The 16,541-nt window shown below is 67.8% G+C and overlaps 4 protein-coding genes across 9 annotated transcripts in view; 3 read left to right on the top strand and 1 right to left on the bottom strand.

The window, feature by feature from the left end:
• Positions 1 to 1,758, bottom strand: part of MED12 (mediator complex subunit 12) — a 38,267-nt gene extending 36,509 nt beyond the window's left edge. For 2 of the 4 annotated variants that reach the window (XM_064518399.1, XM_064518397.1), the window contains exons 1-2: positions 1,466 to 1,755; positions 358 to 462 (exon numbers count right to left, since the gene is read on the bottom strand). In XM_064518399.1, the coding sequence (XP_064374469.1) occupies positions 358 to 462; positions 1,466 to 1,564 (204 nt within the window). In that variant the 5' untranslated portion in view covers positions 1,565 to 1,755. Of the gene's footprint in view, positions 1 to 357; positions 463 to 1,465 lie in introns of all 4 variants that reach the window. The other 2 variants (XM_064518400.1, XM_064518396.1) reach the window with 2 other exon arrangements.
• Positions 1,759 to 2,442: 684 nt separating this feature from the next.
• IL2RG (interleukin 2 receptor subunit gamma) lies at positions 2,443 to 6,882 on the top strand. 2 transcript variants are annotated; one of them, XM_064518394.1, is made up of 8 exons: positions 2,443 to 2,609; positions 4,812 to 4,902; positions 5,008 to 5,192; positions 5,269 to 5,411; positions 5,501 to 5,663; positions 5,783 to 5,891; positions 5,964 to 6,048; positions 6,144 to 6,882. In XM_064518394.1, exons 1-8 carry the CDS (start codon positions 2,507 to 2,509, stop codon positions 6,342 to 6,344), a joined length of 1,080 nt encoding a protein of 359 aa, XP_064374464.1. In that variant the 5' UTR covers positions 2,443 to 2,506; the 3' UTR covers positions 6,345 to 6,882. The 2 variants fall into 2 exon arrangements, with proteins under 2 accessions (XP_064374464.1, XP_064374465.1); XM_064518395.1 differs by having other exon boundaries at positions 5,773 to 5,891.
• Positions 6,883 to 6,998: 116 nt separating this feature from the next.
• Positions 6,999 to 7,571, top strand: C11HXorf65 (chromosome 11 CXorf65 homolog). The gene is made up of 3 exons (XM_064517943.1): positions 6,999 to 7,023; positions 7,107 to 7,193; positions 7,279 to 7,571. The coding sequence occupies exons 1-3, from the start codon at positions 6,999 to 7,001 to the stop codon at positions 7,569 to 7,571; spliced, it is 405 nt and encodes a 134-aa protein (XP_064374013.1).
• Positions 7,572 to 9,241: 1,670 nt separating this feature from the next.
• Positions 9,242 to 13,495, top strand: LOC112989718 (sestrin-3). Of its 2 annotated transcripts, none has more exons than XM_064518393.1 (9): positions 9,242 to 9,448; positions 10,382 to 10,591; positions 10,678 to 10,860; positions 10,948 to 11,184; positions 11,272 to 11,383; positions 11,610 to 11,713; positions 12,153 to 12,343; positions 12,438 to 12,582; positions 12,676 to 13,495. In XM_064518393.1, exons 1-9 carry the CDS (start codon positions 9,383 to 9,385, stop codon positions 12,763 to 12,765), a joined length of 1,338 nt encoding a protein of 445 aa, XP_064374463.1. In that variant the 5' UTR covers positions 9,242 to 9,382; the 3' UTR covers positions 12,766 to 13,495. The 2 variants fall into 2 exon arrangements, with proteins under 2 accessions (XP_064374463.1, XP_064374462.1); XM_064518392.1 differs by having other exon boundaries at positions 11,610 to 11,728.
• Positions 13,496 to 16,541: the final 3,046 nt, after the last annotated feature.

Raw genomic sequence — 16,541 nt, 5'->3', positions numbered from 1 at the left:
CCAATTTGGAAGATGTTTCCCGCTACTGATACTCTAGTCTTCTGTTTTAATTACAGAATATAAGGACTTCTAGGTGCAGGTTTAACAAAGACTGCAGATAAAGATCTGCCACAAATGCACCTAGCAAGACAAGAATCTGTGCTCTCTGGGGGTGGGGGGGACCATTCCAAAAGAATGCAAATAAACACAGAACTCCGATTCCCTAGGGACAAAAGGTAACATCCTAAAATATCCATCCTAAAGAGAAATAGCTCCTAGTTACAAATGTATGGAAGGTACGAGATCCAGAACGGTGGAGGACCCATCCGCCCGCCCCCATGGGCGCCAGGCACCCGCGCTGCTCCGGAGGGCTCTCACCTTGGCGGGATTAAAATTGACATTTTTGGCGCTGCCGTGTTCGTCCCCGGAGACAGCCGGCTGGTTATTGAAACCTTGCTTGACATTTAGAGCAGTCAGCTCATCCTGCAGGAGAAAGATGATCAGCACCGCCCAGCGAGGCATCTCCTATCCCTGCCACCACTGCTCGCTCAGCGCGGAGGCAGCACGAGGCCCCGCCAGGTCCCACTCACTGCCCCGAGGCCCTCGCTACCAGGCTGTGCCCAGGACGGGGGCCTGGGGAGGGGAAGCCCCACTGACAAGGCATGAGGGCTGTGCACCCCTCCATGGGAGTTCAACTGGGGGGGTCCCTTCACTGAGACCCAAACCCAGCCAGAGGGGCTCAGGGGACCCCACTCTCCCTCCATGGGAGTTCAACCAGGGGGTCCCTTCACCAGGACCCAAACCCAGCCAGAGGGGCTGAGGGGTCCCCACACCCCTACCCAGCAGGGCTCAACTGGGGGGTCCCTTCACCAGGGCCCAAACTCGGCCAGAGGGGCTCAGGGGCCCCCACAGTCTCCCCAGAGGAGCTCAACCAGAAGGTCCCTTCGCTGAGACCCAAACCCGGCCGGAGGGGCTCAGGGGTTCCCACACACCCTTCAGGGGAGCTCAATCAGGGGGTCCCTTCACCAGGACCCAAAACCGGCTAGAGGGGCTCAGGGGACCCCACACTCCCCCCAGGGAAGCTCAACCGGGGGGTCCCTTCACTGTAACCCAAACTGGTCAGAGGGGATCAGGGATTTCCCCCTCTCCCCTCAGGGGAGCCCAACCGGGGGGTCCCTTCGCCGAGACCCAAACCCGGCCGGAGGGGCTCAGGGGACCCCACACCCCCACCCAGGGGGGCTCAACCGGGGGGTCCCTTCACCAGGACCCAAACCCAGCCGGAGGGGCTCAGGGGACCCCACAGTCCCCCCAGGGGGGCTCAACCGGGGGGGGGGTCCCTTCGCCGGCCCGGGGGCGCAGGCTCTCCACACCGCCAGCCCCCCCCCGCCCCCAGGGGAGCCCAACCGGGGCCCCTGCACCAGGCCGCGGTGGAACCGGGGTCCCCCGCGCCCCCGGGGTCCCCCCCGCGCCCCGGGCCGAGCCGCACCTCCTTCTGCTTGGGGTCCTGCGGGTAGACGTCGGGCGGGCCGAGGCGCGGGCGCTTGAGCGGGCGGTGCTCGTAGCTGAGGACGCCGAAGGCCGCCATCCCGGGCGGGCCGGCCGGCGGGCAGAGGCGGCCGGGCCACAACAAGGACCGCCGGGGCCGCCCGCGCCTGCGCCCTGCGCCGCCGGGGCCGCCCGAGCGCCGCCGGAGAGGCCCGAGCCGCGCGCCGCTGTCACGGAGGCTGCCGAGGGCAGCCGGAAACTCCCGAACCCGGCCCGAGAGCAGGCGAAGATTCCCGAGCGCCGCCGGCAGGGCCCGAGCCCGGCTGGGCGGAGGCGGAAAGTGTCGAAGATGGCCGGGACGGCCCGAGAGGCGCGCGGGGGCGGGGGGAATGGGCGCCCCCGGAGGAGCCAGTGCGCCTGCGCCGCGCCTGGCGGGTCACGTGACCGCCTCCATAACTGTCCCCCATGGCTGCTCCCGTCAGTGCCCCACATAGCTGCCTCCATGACCCCCCTCTCTGTGGCCACCCCCATAACTGACTCCCGTAGCAGCTCCCCATAATTACCCCAGTAATGCCCCCCACGAGCACCCTCACAAGTGCCCCCAAACCATTCCCCTGTGACGATCGCCCCATAGCTGCCCCCCCATGAACACACCCTGTCGCCATGACTGCCCCATTCCTGCCCCACTGACTGCCCCAGTGGCTCCCAGTACCGCCCTGCCCCGGGGGAGACACGGCCTGGGCGGTGGGCCGTGGGCGGGGGCCCACACACCTGCCCAGCTGCCTGCCAGTGGGGCGAGCCATGGGGCGAGCTGTGGGGCCCCGGCAGGATGCACCCCGGGGCGCCATGGCACCCCCGTGGCGGTGAGGCCCCGGTCGGTCGGCGGGGCGGCCCACGAGGGGGGTGGGCCCGGCGGGGGTGCCGTGGGGTGGGCCCCGGGGCGGCGCCGTGGGGCAGGAAGCGGCGGCGGGTGCGGAAGCCGGCGGCATTGCACGGTGGGCCGCGGGCGGGGGCAGCTCGCACGCGCCCCGCTCTCCCCGCCATGCCGCGGCCGGCCGCCTTCCTCGCGCCCGTCCTCCTCATCCTCCTTCTCCTCCTCCTCGGCGGGCTGGGCCCCCGCCTCGCCGCCGCCAAGAGCCCCCCAGGTAAGGGGGCACGGCTGCCCGGGGGGGGCGGGAGGGCCGCAGCGCTTCTCTGGGGGGCCGGAGCCAGCCGTGGGGACCAGCGACGGTGGGGCAAGGGTAGGATGTGGGCCGCGGGCGCCCCGGCCCCACGGCTCCCAGCCCCACGGCCATCCCACGGCAGGATGCTCCAGCCCCGGGTGGCGCCGCCATCAGCGGATGCATCTGCGCGCCCGTCTCCATCTTCGCCCCTCTTGACGCTCCGCGGCCGCTCCGGGGGTTTCTCGGCGCCGGGACGCCCCTCTGCGCGGCCTCGGGGCACGTTTCCTCCGTGCCGGGTGGGTTTTCGTCCGGGCCTGCCCCCTCGAACCGCGAGACCGCTTGCTGTCCCCGAAGAAGCCGACCATTTTAGATTAAAAAGCTCGATTCCGGATCGAAACGACCGCCTTTAACCTCGTTTTGCATTTATAGCTTTAGTTATTTTCCAGCGGAAAGTTTACTTCTTGGCTGGCAGTCAGTAAAATGCTTCATTTCCAAACAAATTCAGCCCTTCTGTTATCCGAGGGCTGCTTCGGCTGCTGGGAAGACGCACTCTGCTTCCACTGCCCTACTGAAACGATCGTAACGCAATATACGTTTCTTCAGTTTCTTTTCATTTTTGTTATGTTAGAAAATGGTAAACATGCATTTCCCCTGCAAAATCATGTTTACGGAAAGTAGAATTCAGCTGGAAATATCCCTTCAGCCCAGTTTCCCGTTAGCAAGATGCAGGTAATCGAAATGTGCAGGAGGCATAAAGAGGAGAAGCATTTCTTAATGCAGGCTTTGTGCTCTAAACCGGGCTGGCTTTTACACCGAGCAAGTGTGTTATTTGGGAGCAAAGCGAGCAGATTGTCTCAGACCTCGGAGGGGTGACGGGAACGAGGAGACCTCTGGCTCCCACGTCTGAGCTGAATCACTCGCTGGTGGAGGAGGACCAGCTTCCCTGCTTTTCGTGCCCCTTTTTTTAACTCCGAATGGAATCGGGATCCAGTTGCGTGATTTTAGTGGGAAAAAACTATTTTCTGTGAGCCTGCGGGAAAGGTCAGCGCCACTGCCGGCCGGTCCGGCCCTTTGGCAGCCTGGATTCACGGCTTCGGCCAGTGGCTTCCGCCGGAGCCGGGTCTGAGGGCGGACGTGGGGTGGCCGGACCACGCCGCGGAGCTGACGCCGTGGCCCGGGACGCGGCGCTCCTGCTGCGGGGCCGGATCCGAGCCAGCGCGCTGCGACCGCTGCCGCAGGAAGGAGGGGGCAGAGGCGGCGCGGGCCCTCCCGGAGAGGCTGTCGGGTGCCCCAGGGCTCAGCAGCCCGCTTCCTGCGGAGACGAAACCGCCAGGGCTCGGCAACCCCCCGGCGGCCCCCCTGCCCCACCGGTTACCTCTGAAAACAGGCACGAGAAGGGATGGTGCTGGAAAAGAGCAAGCGCCGTGTCTGTCTTTTAAAAGAAGGTGCAAGCAGAGGCCAGCACAACCTCCTCTCCCCGAAAACTCAGGGACACGCAGAGCACTTGCAAGCTCCTGGCTTAGAGCAGAGGACTTTAGCCAACATGGAGATGCCATGCTGCAATCCTGGCAGCCCCCCGATTTCCCTGCAGCACAGGGAGAGTAAAGAAAAGGGGTTGGTGAGCTGCAGCTTGGAAGCAGCGAGGGGTCTCCATGCAGCCCTTCCCCTTGGGACGGGGACGGGCTGGCGGGGACAGCCAGCGCAGGGCTCGAGCATCAGTCCCAGCACGAAGAACGGATGAAACCCATCAGGACAAGTTAAGCAGGAAGAGCCAAATGCACAGATATCAGATGGAGAGCTGCTTGGGTCGCAGCTCTTTGGAGGAAGCTTTGGGGCTCGTGTGGGTCGACAGCGGCGTGTGAGTCATTGGTACCAAGTGCTGCGCCAGCAAGCGCCCGTCGGCACTGCCTGTGCACGGGTGCTTCGGGCACGGCGTCGCAGAAACGCTGCACTGCAGCGCGTGCCGTCAAAGCTCAGCCCTGCAGAGCTGCATTTCGCTTAGGCAGTGGAAAAAGAGTGTGGAAACGGCCCTTGGGTGCCTTTGGGTGCTGCTGGGGGGGTGCAAAGGAGCTGCCCCCCCGTGTCACCGGTGGGCAGAGCGGGCAGCACTGGCCCCAGGCTGCGGCGGAGGCGCGGGGTGGGCGGCCGTTCCCGCGGGCGCTCCAAGCTCCGTGTCCCTCGCAGGGGTGGAGTGCGTCCTCTTCAACGAGGAGTACATGACCTGCACGTGGGGCAGCGGGGAGACGCTCGCAACCAACTACTCCCTCTACTACTGGTAGGTGCCCGCTCTGCGCGGTGCCCCCCGGACCGGGGGGCTCCCGGGGCGGCGGGAGGCTGCGCGTGGGGTCCCCGCGAGCCCCCATGACCCACTGTGCCGCAGGTACGAGAACCGGTCGCCCGTGGCGGAGTGCAAGCACTACCTGTGGGACCGGGGCGTCCGCGTGGGCTGCCGCTTCAACCAGAGCGAGATCGTCCAGTTCCAGCCCTTCCGCGTCCGCGTCAACGCCAGCCTCGGCGGCAAGACCCTCGAGATCGCCAGCGAGCGCATGGAGCTGCAGGACCTCGGTACGGAGGGGTGCGGGGGTCCCCAGCCGCCTGTCCGCGGTGCCGGGCTCACCCGGGCACCGCCTGTGCCTTGCAGTGAAACCGGAGGCGCCCGTCAACCTGACCATCTACAACCTGAGCAGCAACCAGCTGCAGCTGACCTGGAGCTCGCCGTACCCCAAGGCGCAGTGCCTGGAGCACGCCGTCAAGTACAAGAGCAACAAGGACACCACCTGGACGGTGAGACCCCCCCGAAGCCCCCGGGCACCTCCCCGGCCCCGCGGCGGTGCTGCCCGCCAGCCCTCACCGCCCGGCCCTCGTCTCTGCAGGAGCACAAGGTGAAGGGGGAGATCTTCTCCTTCCCCAGCGTGGATTACGAGAAGTACTACACCTTCTACGTGCGGAGCAAGATCAACAGCTACTGCGGCAGCACCCGGCTCTGGAGCGAGTGGAGCGTGCCCGCGGTCTGGGGCAGCAACGCCACCGGCAAGGGTAGGTGCGGGCCCCAGCGAGGGGACCTGCCCCGGGGGGGGAAAGGGGCGGCCCCGGGGGCTGCTCGGGCGCGGGGTGGGGTGCCAGCGAGGGGGCCGTGCCACCCCAGCTCTTTGCAGGCGCTGCGGAGGAGCAGCTGCACTGGTTCTGGATCCACACGGTCTTGGTCCCCGTTGCCTCCTGCTTGCTGCTGCTGGTCCTCGTCGTCTTGCTTGTCCGCATGGAAAGGTGGGTGCCGGGACGGGGACGGGGGCCGGCGCGGGGCAGCGCGTCCCCCTCCAACACCTGCCTCCCGCCCAGGGTGTGGGTCATCCTCATGCCCAGGATCCCCAATCCCAGCAAGAACTTCGACGAGCTCTTCATCACGCACAAGGGCAACTTCCAGGTAGGGCGGCCACCGGGCCGGCTCGGGGCACGGCGTGGGCAGGGGCTGCCGGCCCGCGCCCCGCCGGCCCCTCTCACCCGCTCCGGCTCCCGCAGGAATGGGCCGGGGTCCCCAAAGACGTCGTCGAAAGTTTCAAGCCCAACTACAGCGAGAGCATCTGCTACGTGAGCGAGCTGCCCCCCAAGGAGAGCCACGAGCCCCTCTGGGAGGGCGGTGAGCCACAGCCAGCTGGGCCGGGGGCCCCCGCCGGCCCCCGTGAGCGCGGCCCCTACAAGAACAGCTACGTGGGAGCCTGACGCCCGCGGGCGCCCTGCTGCCAGCGCCCCTGCTGCCCCACGGCCCTCCACCCCCTGCCCTCGCCCAGCCTCTGCCGAGCACCCCGCGCTCACCCCCAGCCCCACGGATGCGGTGGCCGCGCTGCACAGCGCCGTGGGTGCACTGCTTGGGTGCTGCTTGCACTGCACCGGGTGCTGGGTGCACTGCAGCGTGCTGGGTGCACTGCGTGGAGCACTGGGTGCCCCGCATGGAGCACTGGGTGCCCTGCATGGAGCATCGGGTGCACTGCGTGGGGCACTGGGTGCCCTGCATGGAGCACTGGGTGCACTGTGTGGAGCACTGGGTGCCCTGCATGGAGCAGCGGGTGCACTGCGTAGGGCACTGGGTGCACCATGGGGAGCACCGGCTGCGCCGTGCAGCGTGCACTGCGTGCAGGAGCGGGGCGGCGCGGCGGGGGGCCCAGGAGCCCCCACGGAGGAGACGCGGCGCCGGGCATCGTTTCCAACGCTGTAACGAGCGGCTCGGCCTCATGGCTGCAATAAAGCTCTGCTGCGCTTGGCCTGGGGCCGTGGTGCGTGCGGGGGCCGGGCGGTGCAGGGGGCACGGGGGGCACGGGGCAGCCGCCCGCTCTGACCTCACAAGCGCCGGAGGGGCCCGGCAGCGGCGGCGGCAGCATGTTCATCTGCATCCGGCACGGCGGTGAGGCCCCGAGCCGGGGGGGGGGGGGGGGGCAGCACCCCGGGGTGCTCGCTGGGCCCAGCACAGCTGCCCTCTCCCCGCAGACAACCAGCGCTTTCTGGCCAACACCGACTGCCCGGTGCTGCTGCTGCTGCTCTACGTGCGGAGGAAGGCAGGGGCGCCGGCGGGGGGTGAGCATCGGCGGGGGGGTGAGCAATGGCAGGGGGGTCCCCGGCCCCCCCAGGCCGCCCCGCACGCCCTCCCTGGCTTTTGCAGCAGTCATCGACCTGTGCGACGCGCTGGGCACCCCCAAGCTGCTCTTCCAGGCCAAGGCGCAGAGCGAACGGGCCAGCAAGTTCTTCCCGGTGCCCGGCGCCTGCTACTACGTGTGCCGCGTGGAGCTCGGGGCGCCCGGTGGGTGCCCCTCCGCGTGCCCCCCCCTCAACCCCAGCCCGGCGGGGCACCTGGGGCGCTGCAATGAGCGTGCCGGGGCTCTGCCGCAGGGCCGCAGCAGGAGCGTGCGTGCCGGGCCTTCGTGCCCCTCCTCAAGGACCCCAGCCCGGAGCTGATCGGTCGGTATGGGGATGGGGATGGGGATGGGGGGGCGGTGGGGGGCTGCCGTGCGAGTCAGCCCCCGGCCCCTCTCCGCCCGCAGAGGCGCTGCGGCAGCACTGCGAGCACCAGCACCGCAGCCGCCCCCGGGCACCCAGGACGCTGGAGGGCAGGAGGATGCCGAGCGCCGAGACGGTGCCCACCACCGTGCAGGCCTCCGCCGCGGTGAGGGGGCGGCTGCGGGCGATGGGCCCCCCACGCACCCCACACGGCCCACATGTGACCCATGGGGACAAGCAGTGCTGGCAGCTCGGCCCAGGGCCCTTCCCACCCCGGCGGGTGCCCGCCTTGTGGAGGGGGTCCCCGTGCCCCATATCCCCGGGCCTGTGTCCCCATGGCCACCACCCCTGTGCTCGCTGTCCCCATGCCTCATGTCCCCATGCACCACCATCCCTGTGCTCCATCACCCTGTGCCCCACGTCCCCTGCCCCATGTTCCCATGGCCACCAGCGCTGTGCTCGCTGTCCCCATGCATCACATCCCCATGCCCCATCACCCTGTGCCCCATGCCCCACATCCCCATGCCCCACGTCCCCGTGCCCCATCACCTTGTGCCCCATCCTCCATGTCCCCATGCCCTGCCATCCTCATTCTCCACATCCCTGTGCCCCATCGCCCCATGTCCCATGTCCCTGTGCCCCATGTCCCCTTGCCCCACCATCCCTGTGCCCCATTCCCCATTCTCCATGTCCCTATGCCCTGCCATCCTCATTCTCCACATCCCCATGCCCCATCACCCTGTGGCCCATTAGCCCTGTGCCCCACGTCCCCTGCCCCTCATCCCCGTGGCCACCACCCCTGTGCTCGCTGTCCCCATGCCCCACGTCCCCATGCACCACCATCTCTGTGCCCCACATCCCCATGCCCCACATCCCTGTGCCCCATCGCCTTGTGCCCCATTCACTATTCTTCATGTCCCCGTGCACCACCACCCCTGTGCCCCATCACTCTGTGCCCCACATCCCCATGCCCCACATCCCCATGCCCCACATCCCCGTGCCCCATCGCCTTGTGCCCCCCGTCCCCGTGCCCCTGTGCCCCCGTCCCACGCCCCGTGCCCGCCGTGGCGCCCCGGCCGGGCAGCGCCCCCGAGCCGCGGCCCCTCGCGGCAGGGCAAGGCGGCGGGACGAGCGGGCGCCGCGGAGGACGACGGGGCCCCGCGCAAGGCCGGCTGCTCCGGCAGGGCGAGGCAGGAGCCCGGCCGCAAGGAGCGGCACCGCTGAGGCTGAATAAAGGCCGGGGGCGCCGTCGCGTCCCCCCCCCGGGCACTGGGGCCCCTGGGTGCACGTGGCAGGCGCCGAGGGACGGGGACGGGGACGGGGACGGGGCGAGCGGCCCGTGCGGCAGGGCACGTCGGCGCTGGATGCCGGGGCCGCGGGGGAGGCCGGGGGGGAGGCGCGGGGGCCCCGTCGGGGCCGGGCGCCGCGGCCGCCTCCGCCCCCCAGTGGCGGGGCAGGCGCGTGGCCCCGCCCCCTGCCCGCGGTGGGCGGGGCGTCCGTGCTTGACCGACGGGTAACTTTCCACCCCTGCCCACGTGGTGCGGCCGGCGGCCGCCCCCAGGCCCCGCCCCTCGCGGCGGGTTGGCCGGCGGGTTGGCTTCGGCCACGCCCCCCGCGGCGGCGATTGGCGGCGGCGGCGCGGCGGACACGCCCCCCTCGCCGGTGCTCGGGCTGCCGCGGTGCCCGGCTCGGCGGTGCCGGCGGCCGGGACGGGCGGCACCGGGGCACGGCGGGGCGCGGCGCGGCGGGGCACACGGCGCGGGCTCACCATGATCGTGTGTCCCCAGAGCATGGAGCACCCCCGAGGAAGCCGCTGCCAGCGGCTGCAGGGGCAGGTAGGAGCCGCCCCGCCGCCACCGGCGGCCCCCACCGGGGCACCGGGCCCGGCCGTGCTCTGGCCCTGCCCGCCGGGACCGGCCCGGCTCGTCCGCGGCGCCGCCGAGCCGGGCTCTTCGCGCCGCCCTGCAGCGGTGCGCGGGGCCGGGGGGACCTCGCCGCGGTGCCCGGTGCCGGTGCCCGGTGCCGGTGCCCGGTGCCGGTGCGGCGGCGCCGTCCCCTTTGTGCGGGATGCGGGAGGCGCCGTGCCTCCATCACTGCCAATCAAACTTGTTTTTCTCTCTCCGCCTGCACTGCCCGCGCCGCGCACCGGGGGCGCTGCCGCCGCCGCCGCCCGCACAATGGGGCCCCGGTTACCGGCACCGGGCGCCGGCACCGCGGGGCCGGGGGCGGCGGGGGGGGGGGGGGGCTCTGCCCTGCGCCTTCCCCCTCGGGGCAGACCGGGGCTTTCCGCCCCGTTATGGTTTACTCGGGGTTTGGGGGGTGCGGCGGCCGGCACCGGGGAGGGGGCTCCGGGTACCTCCGGGCGCCGGTCGGCAGCAAACGGGAGCGCCGCCGCCTCCGGGGGCGGCTGCGAGGCTCAGCCGGGCCCCGCCGGGCCGGGGGCTCCGCGGCTGCAGAGAGCGGGGCCCGGGGCGGCCGCCGGCAGCGCCGCGACGGCGAGGCGAGGGCCACCGACGGGGCGGCCGCCGATCCCCGGGGCAGCGTCGGGCCGGGGCGCCGCGCAGCCCCCCCCGCGGTCCCTTCTCCCCGCCCGCCGGGGGGGCCCCGGGGTGACCCGGCTTTGCGCTGCCGTCGCCGGGCCGTCGGCGTCGGGGCTGCGCCGCCCCCTTGCTCGGAGCCCCGCGAGCCCATCCCCGCGCCTCTGGGCGGCTGCGGCGGCTCCGGCCTCACCGGGGCCGGGCAGCTGAGACGCGGCGGCCGCCCCGCAGGTCGCCAAGGCGTCCGGCGGCGGCGGCGAGGCCGAGCGGCCGCAGCTGCTCTTCGCGAAGGCGCTGGCGAGCCGGGGGCGGCCCGAGGCGGTGGCCCAGCAGATGGGCTGCCACCCGCGCTACCTCGACAGCTTCCTGCGGACGCAGCACTACCTGCTGCACCTCGACGGCCCGCTGCCCTTCGACTGCCGCCACTACATCGCCATCATGGTGAGCGGCCCGGGGGGGCTCGGCGGGCGCGGGGGCGGCGGCGGGGGGGGGGTGGCGGGCGCTGACGGCCCCCCGGGCTCTCGCAGGCGGCGGCGCGGCACCGCTGCCGCTACCTGGTGAACCTGCACGCGCGGCAGTTCCTGCGCGCCGGCGGCGATGCCCAGTGGCTGCGCGGCCTCGACTCCGTCCCGCCCAAGCTGCGCAACCTCGGCGAGATCAACAAGGTCCTGGCGCACCGGCCCTGGCTCGTCACCAAGCAGCACATCGAGGTAGCGGGGGGGTGGGCGCCGCGGGGGGGCCCACCCGTTTTCCCCCCCCCCTCCGCCGCTGCATCACCGCCTCTCTCCATCCCGCAGAAGCTGCTGAAGATCAGCGAGCGGAGCTGGTCGCTGGCGGAGCTGGTGCACGCCGTGGTGCTGCTGGCGCACTGCCACGCGCTCGCCAGCTTCGTCTTCGGCTGCGGCTGCGAGCCCGAGGAGGGCCCCGGCGGCCGCGCCACGCCCAAGCCCCTCTCGCCCGGCGCCCGGTGCTTCTGCGAGGCGGCCGGCGGCAACGGCTGCGGCCAGGAGCTGCTGCGCCTCGGCCGCAAGCGGGTGAGCGCCCGGGGCCGCTGCGCGGGGAGCATGAGGCCGGGGCCCTGCCCTGCCCTGCCCGCCGCGATAAAACGCGTTTCTGAACAGTCGCTGGATTCCTGCATGGAGCTGGATCCTCTCCGGGAGCGGATCCAGCGGATCCACCTGGAGACCGAGGGCAGGGAGGAGACGAGGCCGCCGCAGCAGGAGCGAGAGGAAGGTGAGAGGGGGCGAGCGGAGGTGGCGGTGCAGGACGGCAGCTCCCTGCCGCGGGGCGGGGGGGGGGGTCCCAAAAAAACACCCGTCCATCCATCCGAGGTGGCAACCACAGCTCCCACCTGCGAGGTCCCAGCCTGCTCGGAGGAGACGCTGCAGGCGGAGGTGGGACGTCCTCAGAGCCGCCCCCGGCGCTGCCCTGACTTGTCCCTTGCTCCCCCCCGCCCCAGATCTCTCCGGGGAGGTCGCCGGCGCCGCCAACCTCGCGTGCTACGTGCAGGACCCCGACTTCGGCTACCAGGACTTTGCCCGGCGCGACGAGGAGCAGACGCAGGTATTCAGGGTCCAGGTGAGGCTCCTGCTCTCTCGGGGGCGTAAAGCTGCGGGCCCGCAGCAGCCGCCTCCGCTCCTCCCCGGCGGCAAGCGGCCGCTCTCGCGGGGCCCAGGACGGCTGCCGTCGCCGGACGGGGCTGCTCCCGCGTCCCCCCGCCTGGGAGGTGCCGCTCGGAGAGGGGACCCATCCCGCAGGCGTCGGGGAGGGGGAGAGGAGCATCGACCTGACCTCGAGGACTTGTGTTTTCATCACATCAGCCCTCGGGGCCGAGCAGGGGTCAAAATTAGCCCAGTCCCGATCGGGGACGCTGATTTGTGGCAGAGCTGCCTGCAGAGCACCCCTCACCTGTGCTGCCTCCCCGCGCCCGGCAGCAGCTCTCCTAGGAAGGTGCCCCGGGCTCCTTTGCGCGGCGGCGAACGCCTCTGGCTGTGCTCCGCAGGACTACTCGTGGGAAGACCACGGCTTCTCGCTGGTGAACCGCCTCTACGCCGACATCGGGCACCTCCTGGACGAGAAGTTCCGCGTGGTGGCCGGCCTGCAGAGCAGCGCCCTGGCCAAGCGGCAGGGCTGCGAGCCCTCCGTCTTCAAGCGGGGCATCTGGAACTACATCCACTGCATGTTCGGCATCAGGTGCCTACAGCTCCCGGCCCCGCGGCGGTGGGGGGGGGGGGGGGGGGGGACCGGCGGGGGCCGCCCGTGACCGTCCCCCATGCCCCCCCCGCAGGTACGATGACTACGACTACGCCGAGGTGAATCACCTCCTGGAGCGGATGCTCAAAGTTTACATTAAAACTGTCACCTGCTACCCAGAGAAGACAAACCTGGAGATGTTTGACAGGTTCTGGAAGCAATTCAAGCACAGTGAAAAGGTAGGGCAGCGCCCGGGGGGGCTCGGCGCTGGGCGGGGGGGGGTCTCGGCGCCGGGCCGGGCCCCCCCAGCAGCCGCCTCGCTTCTGCCGCAGGTGCACGTGAACCTGCTGATCCTGGAGGCGCGGATGCAGGCCGAGCTGCTCTACGCCCTGCAGGCCATCACCCAGTACATGGTCTCGTAGGCGGCGGGGAGCCGCGCCGCGGCCGGGCCCGGCGCATCCTCTCCCGCGGTGCCGGGACGGACGGCGAGGGGTTGCTCCCTTTACTCTGACTGTCTCGTTCCCTTCTTTATTCCCCCCCCCCTTCTCCTTGTGGGGCACGCCGAGGGGCCCCGTTAACGTGCAATTACCAAACTGTGAGGCCAGTCCGTGCTGCTGGTGCGATGCTGGAGCCCCGGAGGCGGCCGAGGAGGCCCGCCGAAGCCGCAGGGGCACGGCGAGCCCTGCCTCGCGTCCTGCCTCGCGCCCTGCCGCGGGGCTCTACGTGCCAACCCCCCCGGGGCCGCAGCGCTGCGCTGGCCGCGGCGGCGTGAGCGGGCTCCGGCGGCGGCCGGGCGCTGGAGGCTGCGGCGGGGAGGCCGTGCCTCCCCGTGCGCCCAGGCACTTGCTGCTTAAAATAGTGATGGGGGAACCTGGGGTCAGCACCCACGAGCTGAGGGACCCTTCACCCCCCTCCGGCCTTGGCCGGGGGGTCCCTGGGGGTACAGATGCAGCTGGGAGTCCCCACGCTGGAGAAGAGGGAGGGCTGGGGCCACCCCCAGCCGTGGGGAGGCCGGAGCAAGGACAGCCGTGGGCGCCTGGTGCACGCTGCTTCAGTCAACCTGTTTACTGCGTAAATGTACGGGGAAAGAAAAACCTTGTGTATGGAAGCTACAGAAAAAGCCTATTTTTGCTATAAATATATTATGTTTGACATGGCCGTGTGTTTTCTTCCTCCCAGCTGTTGGGCCGGGGCTGCAAGCTTGCACAGCTCCTCTCCTCAGCCGGGGTGACCACAGTGCTCGGAGCGCTCCGGCTTCGGCAAACCTGGCTGCTCCCAGCTGCGCTGGGGTCTCATGCTCCCGGCTCTGGGCTAATGCCAGCAGTTGGCCTCTGGTCACGGGGGCCCGAGCCACCCAGCACAGCTTGTCCCTTCCCGTTCAGCCCAGCCACAGCCTTCGCCCCTGCAGCATTGCACGCAGGTAGGAAAAGCAGGGAGGTTTTCAAGGGACTGCAGGACCCCCATGAGGAGGAGGGTGCTGGAGGAAGGAGCTGGCTTCTCCTGAGAAAGCAGCATTTTAGTTGCACTGGGTGCAGCCCCCCCCCCAGGTTAGGGGTTGGGACACACTGCAAGCAGCACCATGGCCGGGCACTGCTGTAACATCCCCTAGCCCCCCGCGCTGCAGGGCTGAGCCTCCCCGCGGGCTGCTTGGGGTGCTGTGCTCATCACAGCCTCACGCCCCGATCACCCGATGAGCTGCGGTCAAGGCCAGGGAGAGCCCCAGCCTGAGCTCTCCAGCCAAAGCAGCATCCCCGCATGACCTTAGGGCAAGGAAGCAGCAGATGAAGCAACCTGCTCCCTCCCGAGCAGAGTCAGCCCATGGCTCTGGTGGGTTTTGTAGCAGAAAGTCTATCGAGGGGCATTATATCGCTAGAAGCCTGGTAAGTTATTTGCCCGATTCCTTAGAGCAACGCTACACGCTCACCCGATAACCAGGCTCAGCTTGGGAAGCACAACGTGAGCCCTGGGCCCCAGCCCTCCGCACCAGACAGGTTTGGCCTAGGGAATACCTTCCCCCCTGCTTTCGGGGCTGGGAAAGCTGCCAGAGCCCAGCGCACGCTGGTTTGGCTCTGCAGTAACCTCCCAGGTTTACAGCACCGGCTCCCGCGGGAGCCAGGCCACCACATTACCTGCAATCATCCGAAGGGAGGAGGTGGGCCCATGCCCAAAGCATCGCTGTGTCCCCTGTGGCGGCCCGTGGCAGGGAGCCGCGCTGGCAGGGGAGCCAGGACAGCTTTCGTAAGAGCTGAGCTGCTCCCGGGCGGCCTGGCAGGAGGGATGGCATGTCCCAGGCTGCGGGAGCAGCGCGAGCTGCAGCACTTACTGCTCGTGGAGCCCACGGCAGCCCAGGGAAAGCTGGGCCTGCGGCTGCTGGTCACGCTGCAGCGGCAGAGGGGGAAGAAAGCACATGGGAGCTGGGGCCAGCCTGCCCTGCCTGGACCTCTGGAGCAGCTCCTGGAGCAGGCAGCATCCACCCAGCTCCTTGCCCATGAGCCTTGCATCCCCCTCTCACCAGCTACTCCTTCATGCTGCTTTTGTGGCGTAGGGCAACACACATCCCCATGCCGTGATTTCACATGTGGTCCCATTACTGGTGGCACAGGAAGAACGTTAATCAACACGAAGCGTCCTGGAAAAAGCACATCTCTAGCCGAGAGCTAAGCAGAAAAGCTGGTGAACAGTTTTTACACTGGCTTCAGACACTGCTGCAGGCACCTTCTTCAGCTTCAGCTCTGCAGGCACCTATTCCCCAGGCCAAAATGCTTATGGTGACAACTGAGGAGAGCCAAGAGGTCTCCTGGGGTGAAAGAAAGGCTGACCTCCTGCCATGAACGTGCGCTAAACTAATCTGATTGTTAGGACAGGACACAGCAGGACATTAAGTGACAAGTGCAGATGGTGTCACACAAGTCAAAAGCAGCCCTGGCCCAAGCTGCAGGTTCCTGCCTGGGGTCTCTCCTGTGCTCTGCTCACCCTCACAACGCTCAAGTCTCACAGGCCAAAACTCAAATTAACATCAGAAGCGTAACAGCTACTGTGGGGAAGGGATGTTCCCCTGTTAAACTGCACCAAGTTTTGAATGCATCCGCTCCGCTCCGTTCAACAACTGCGACATTCACCCAATCCATCTTCCTTCTCCAGCAGGAACTACCATTCTGCGCGTCCAGGAAGTCCTAAGGAGCCTCACAGGAGCAGATGTGGGGCAGACAGGTCCCCTGAGGTGCTCCTCCTAATCCTTAATATTTGGAGATTGGCTTAAATCTTGAAGCAGGAGGCTTAAGATCCCCTCCAGAGTTATTTGCATCAAGTGTTTTAACAATATTGTTTTTCAGTGGTATTCTTTACCAGACATTATGGAATACTAAATATCCAAGCCTTTGAATGCAAGTTCCTGACCACAACATACTATTGCAATTTAGTGAGAATTTCTCCTCATTATTTTTAAGAGCATCCCCATTTTTGATTCCACTGTCTTGATTAGGTACAAGGAGAACATGTTCTATACCTTCTCTAAACTGCTTCACATTGTTTTTTCCATGATCTCCTTACCTGTATCCATTCAAAAGCAACATGACCAAGGGCAGAAAAGACCAGCACAGTTCTGCAGTGCAAGCCCAGCTGAGAGAGGGCAAACCTGCTAGAATGACATGTCACTGAGTAAAGGGCTCCATCACATTCCCTGCAAGCTGCTTCACTGGCTCCAGCTGTATCTTCATTCCGCTTGCCTTATGTCAAAAAGGAATTCTTGACATAGCTATCTGAAAGCCTTTTCCTTTCTAGAAAGGCCTCTTACCTGCTTATCCATCCTGGAGCAGATCTGCAGTCCCTAGGAACAACCACCTGCTGGCTTCTATGCTGGCTTCTATTAGGACATTCACATCCCCTTTGATGGGCATCTCCAAGCCTCTGTCTTTTAATATCAGAAAATGCTCCCTAGCTGCAGTAACTCTCCTTTTTCCTTTGAAAAAAGTCATCTCCTGCACTCGGGTCTAGAAGGGCAAGGAACAAACAGTTTAGGATGACTCTGGACTAGTCCTTCAACAGCCACAACTTCAGTGTCAGCTTTACAGCCATGGGCCCCTACACCCTGCCTGCAAGTTGTAACCAGGGGCTCTACGCTTCAGAGCGCCCAGGAGCCTCTTGTAGACTGTCACACTGTGCCCCTTCCACCTTCGGCCAGCAAAGGGGCGTTTCAGCG

Source organism: Dromaius novaehollandiae, chromosome 11 (assembly GCF_036370855.1).
Source record: "Dromaius novaehollandiae isolate bDroNov1 chromosome 11, bDroNov1.hap1, whole genome shotgun sequence".
Classification (NCBI taxonomy): Eukaryota; Metazoa; Chordata; class Aves; order Casuariiformes; family Dromaiidae; genus Dromaius; species Dromaius novaehollandiae.
The sequence above is the reverse complement of the archived record's forward strand: the minus strand, read 5'-3'. Positions and strand labels throughout refer to the sequence as shown.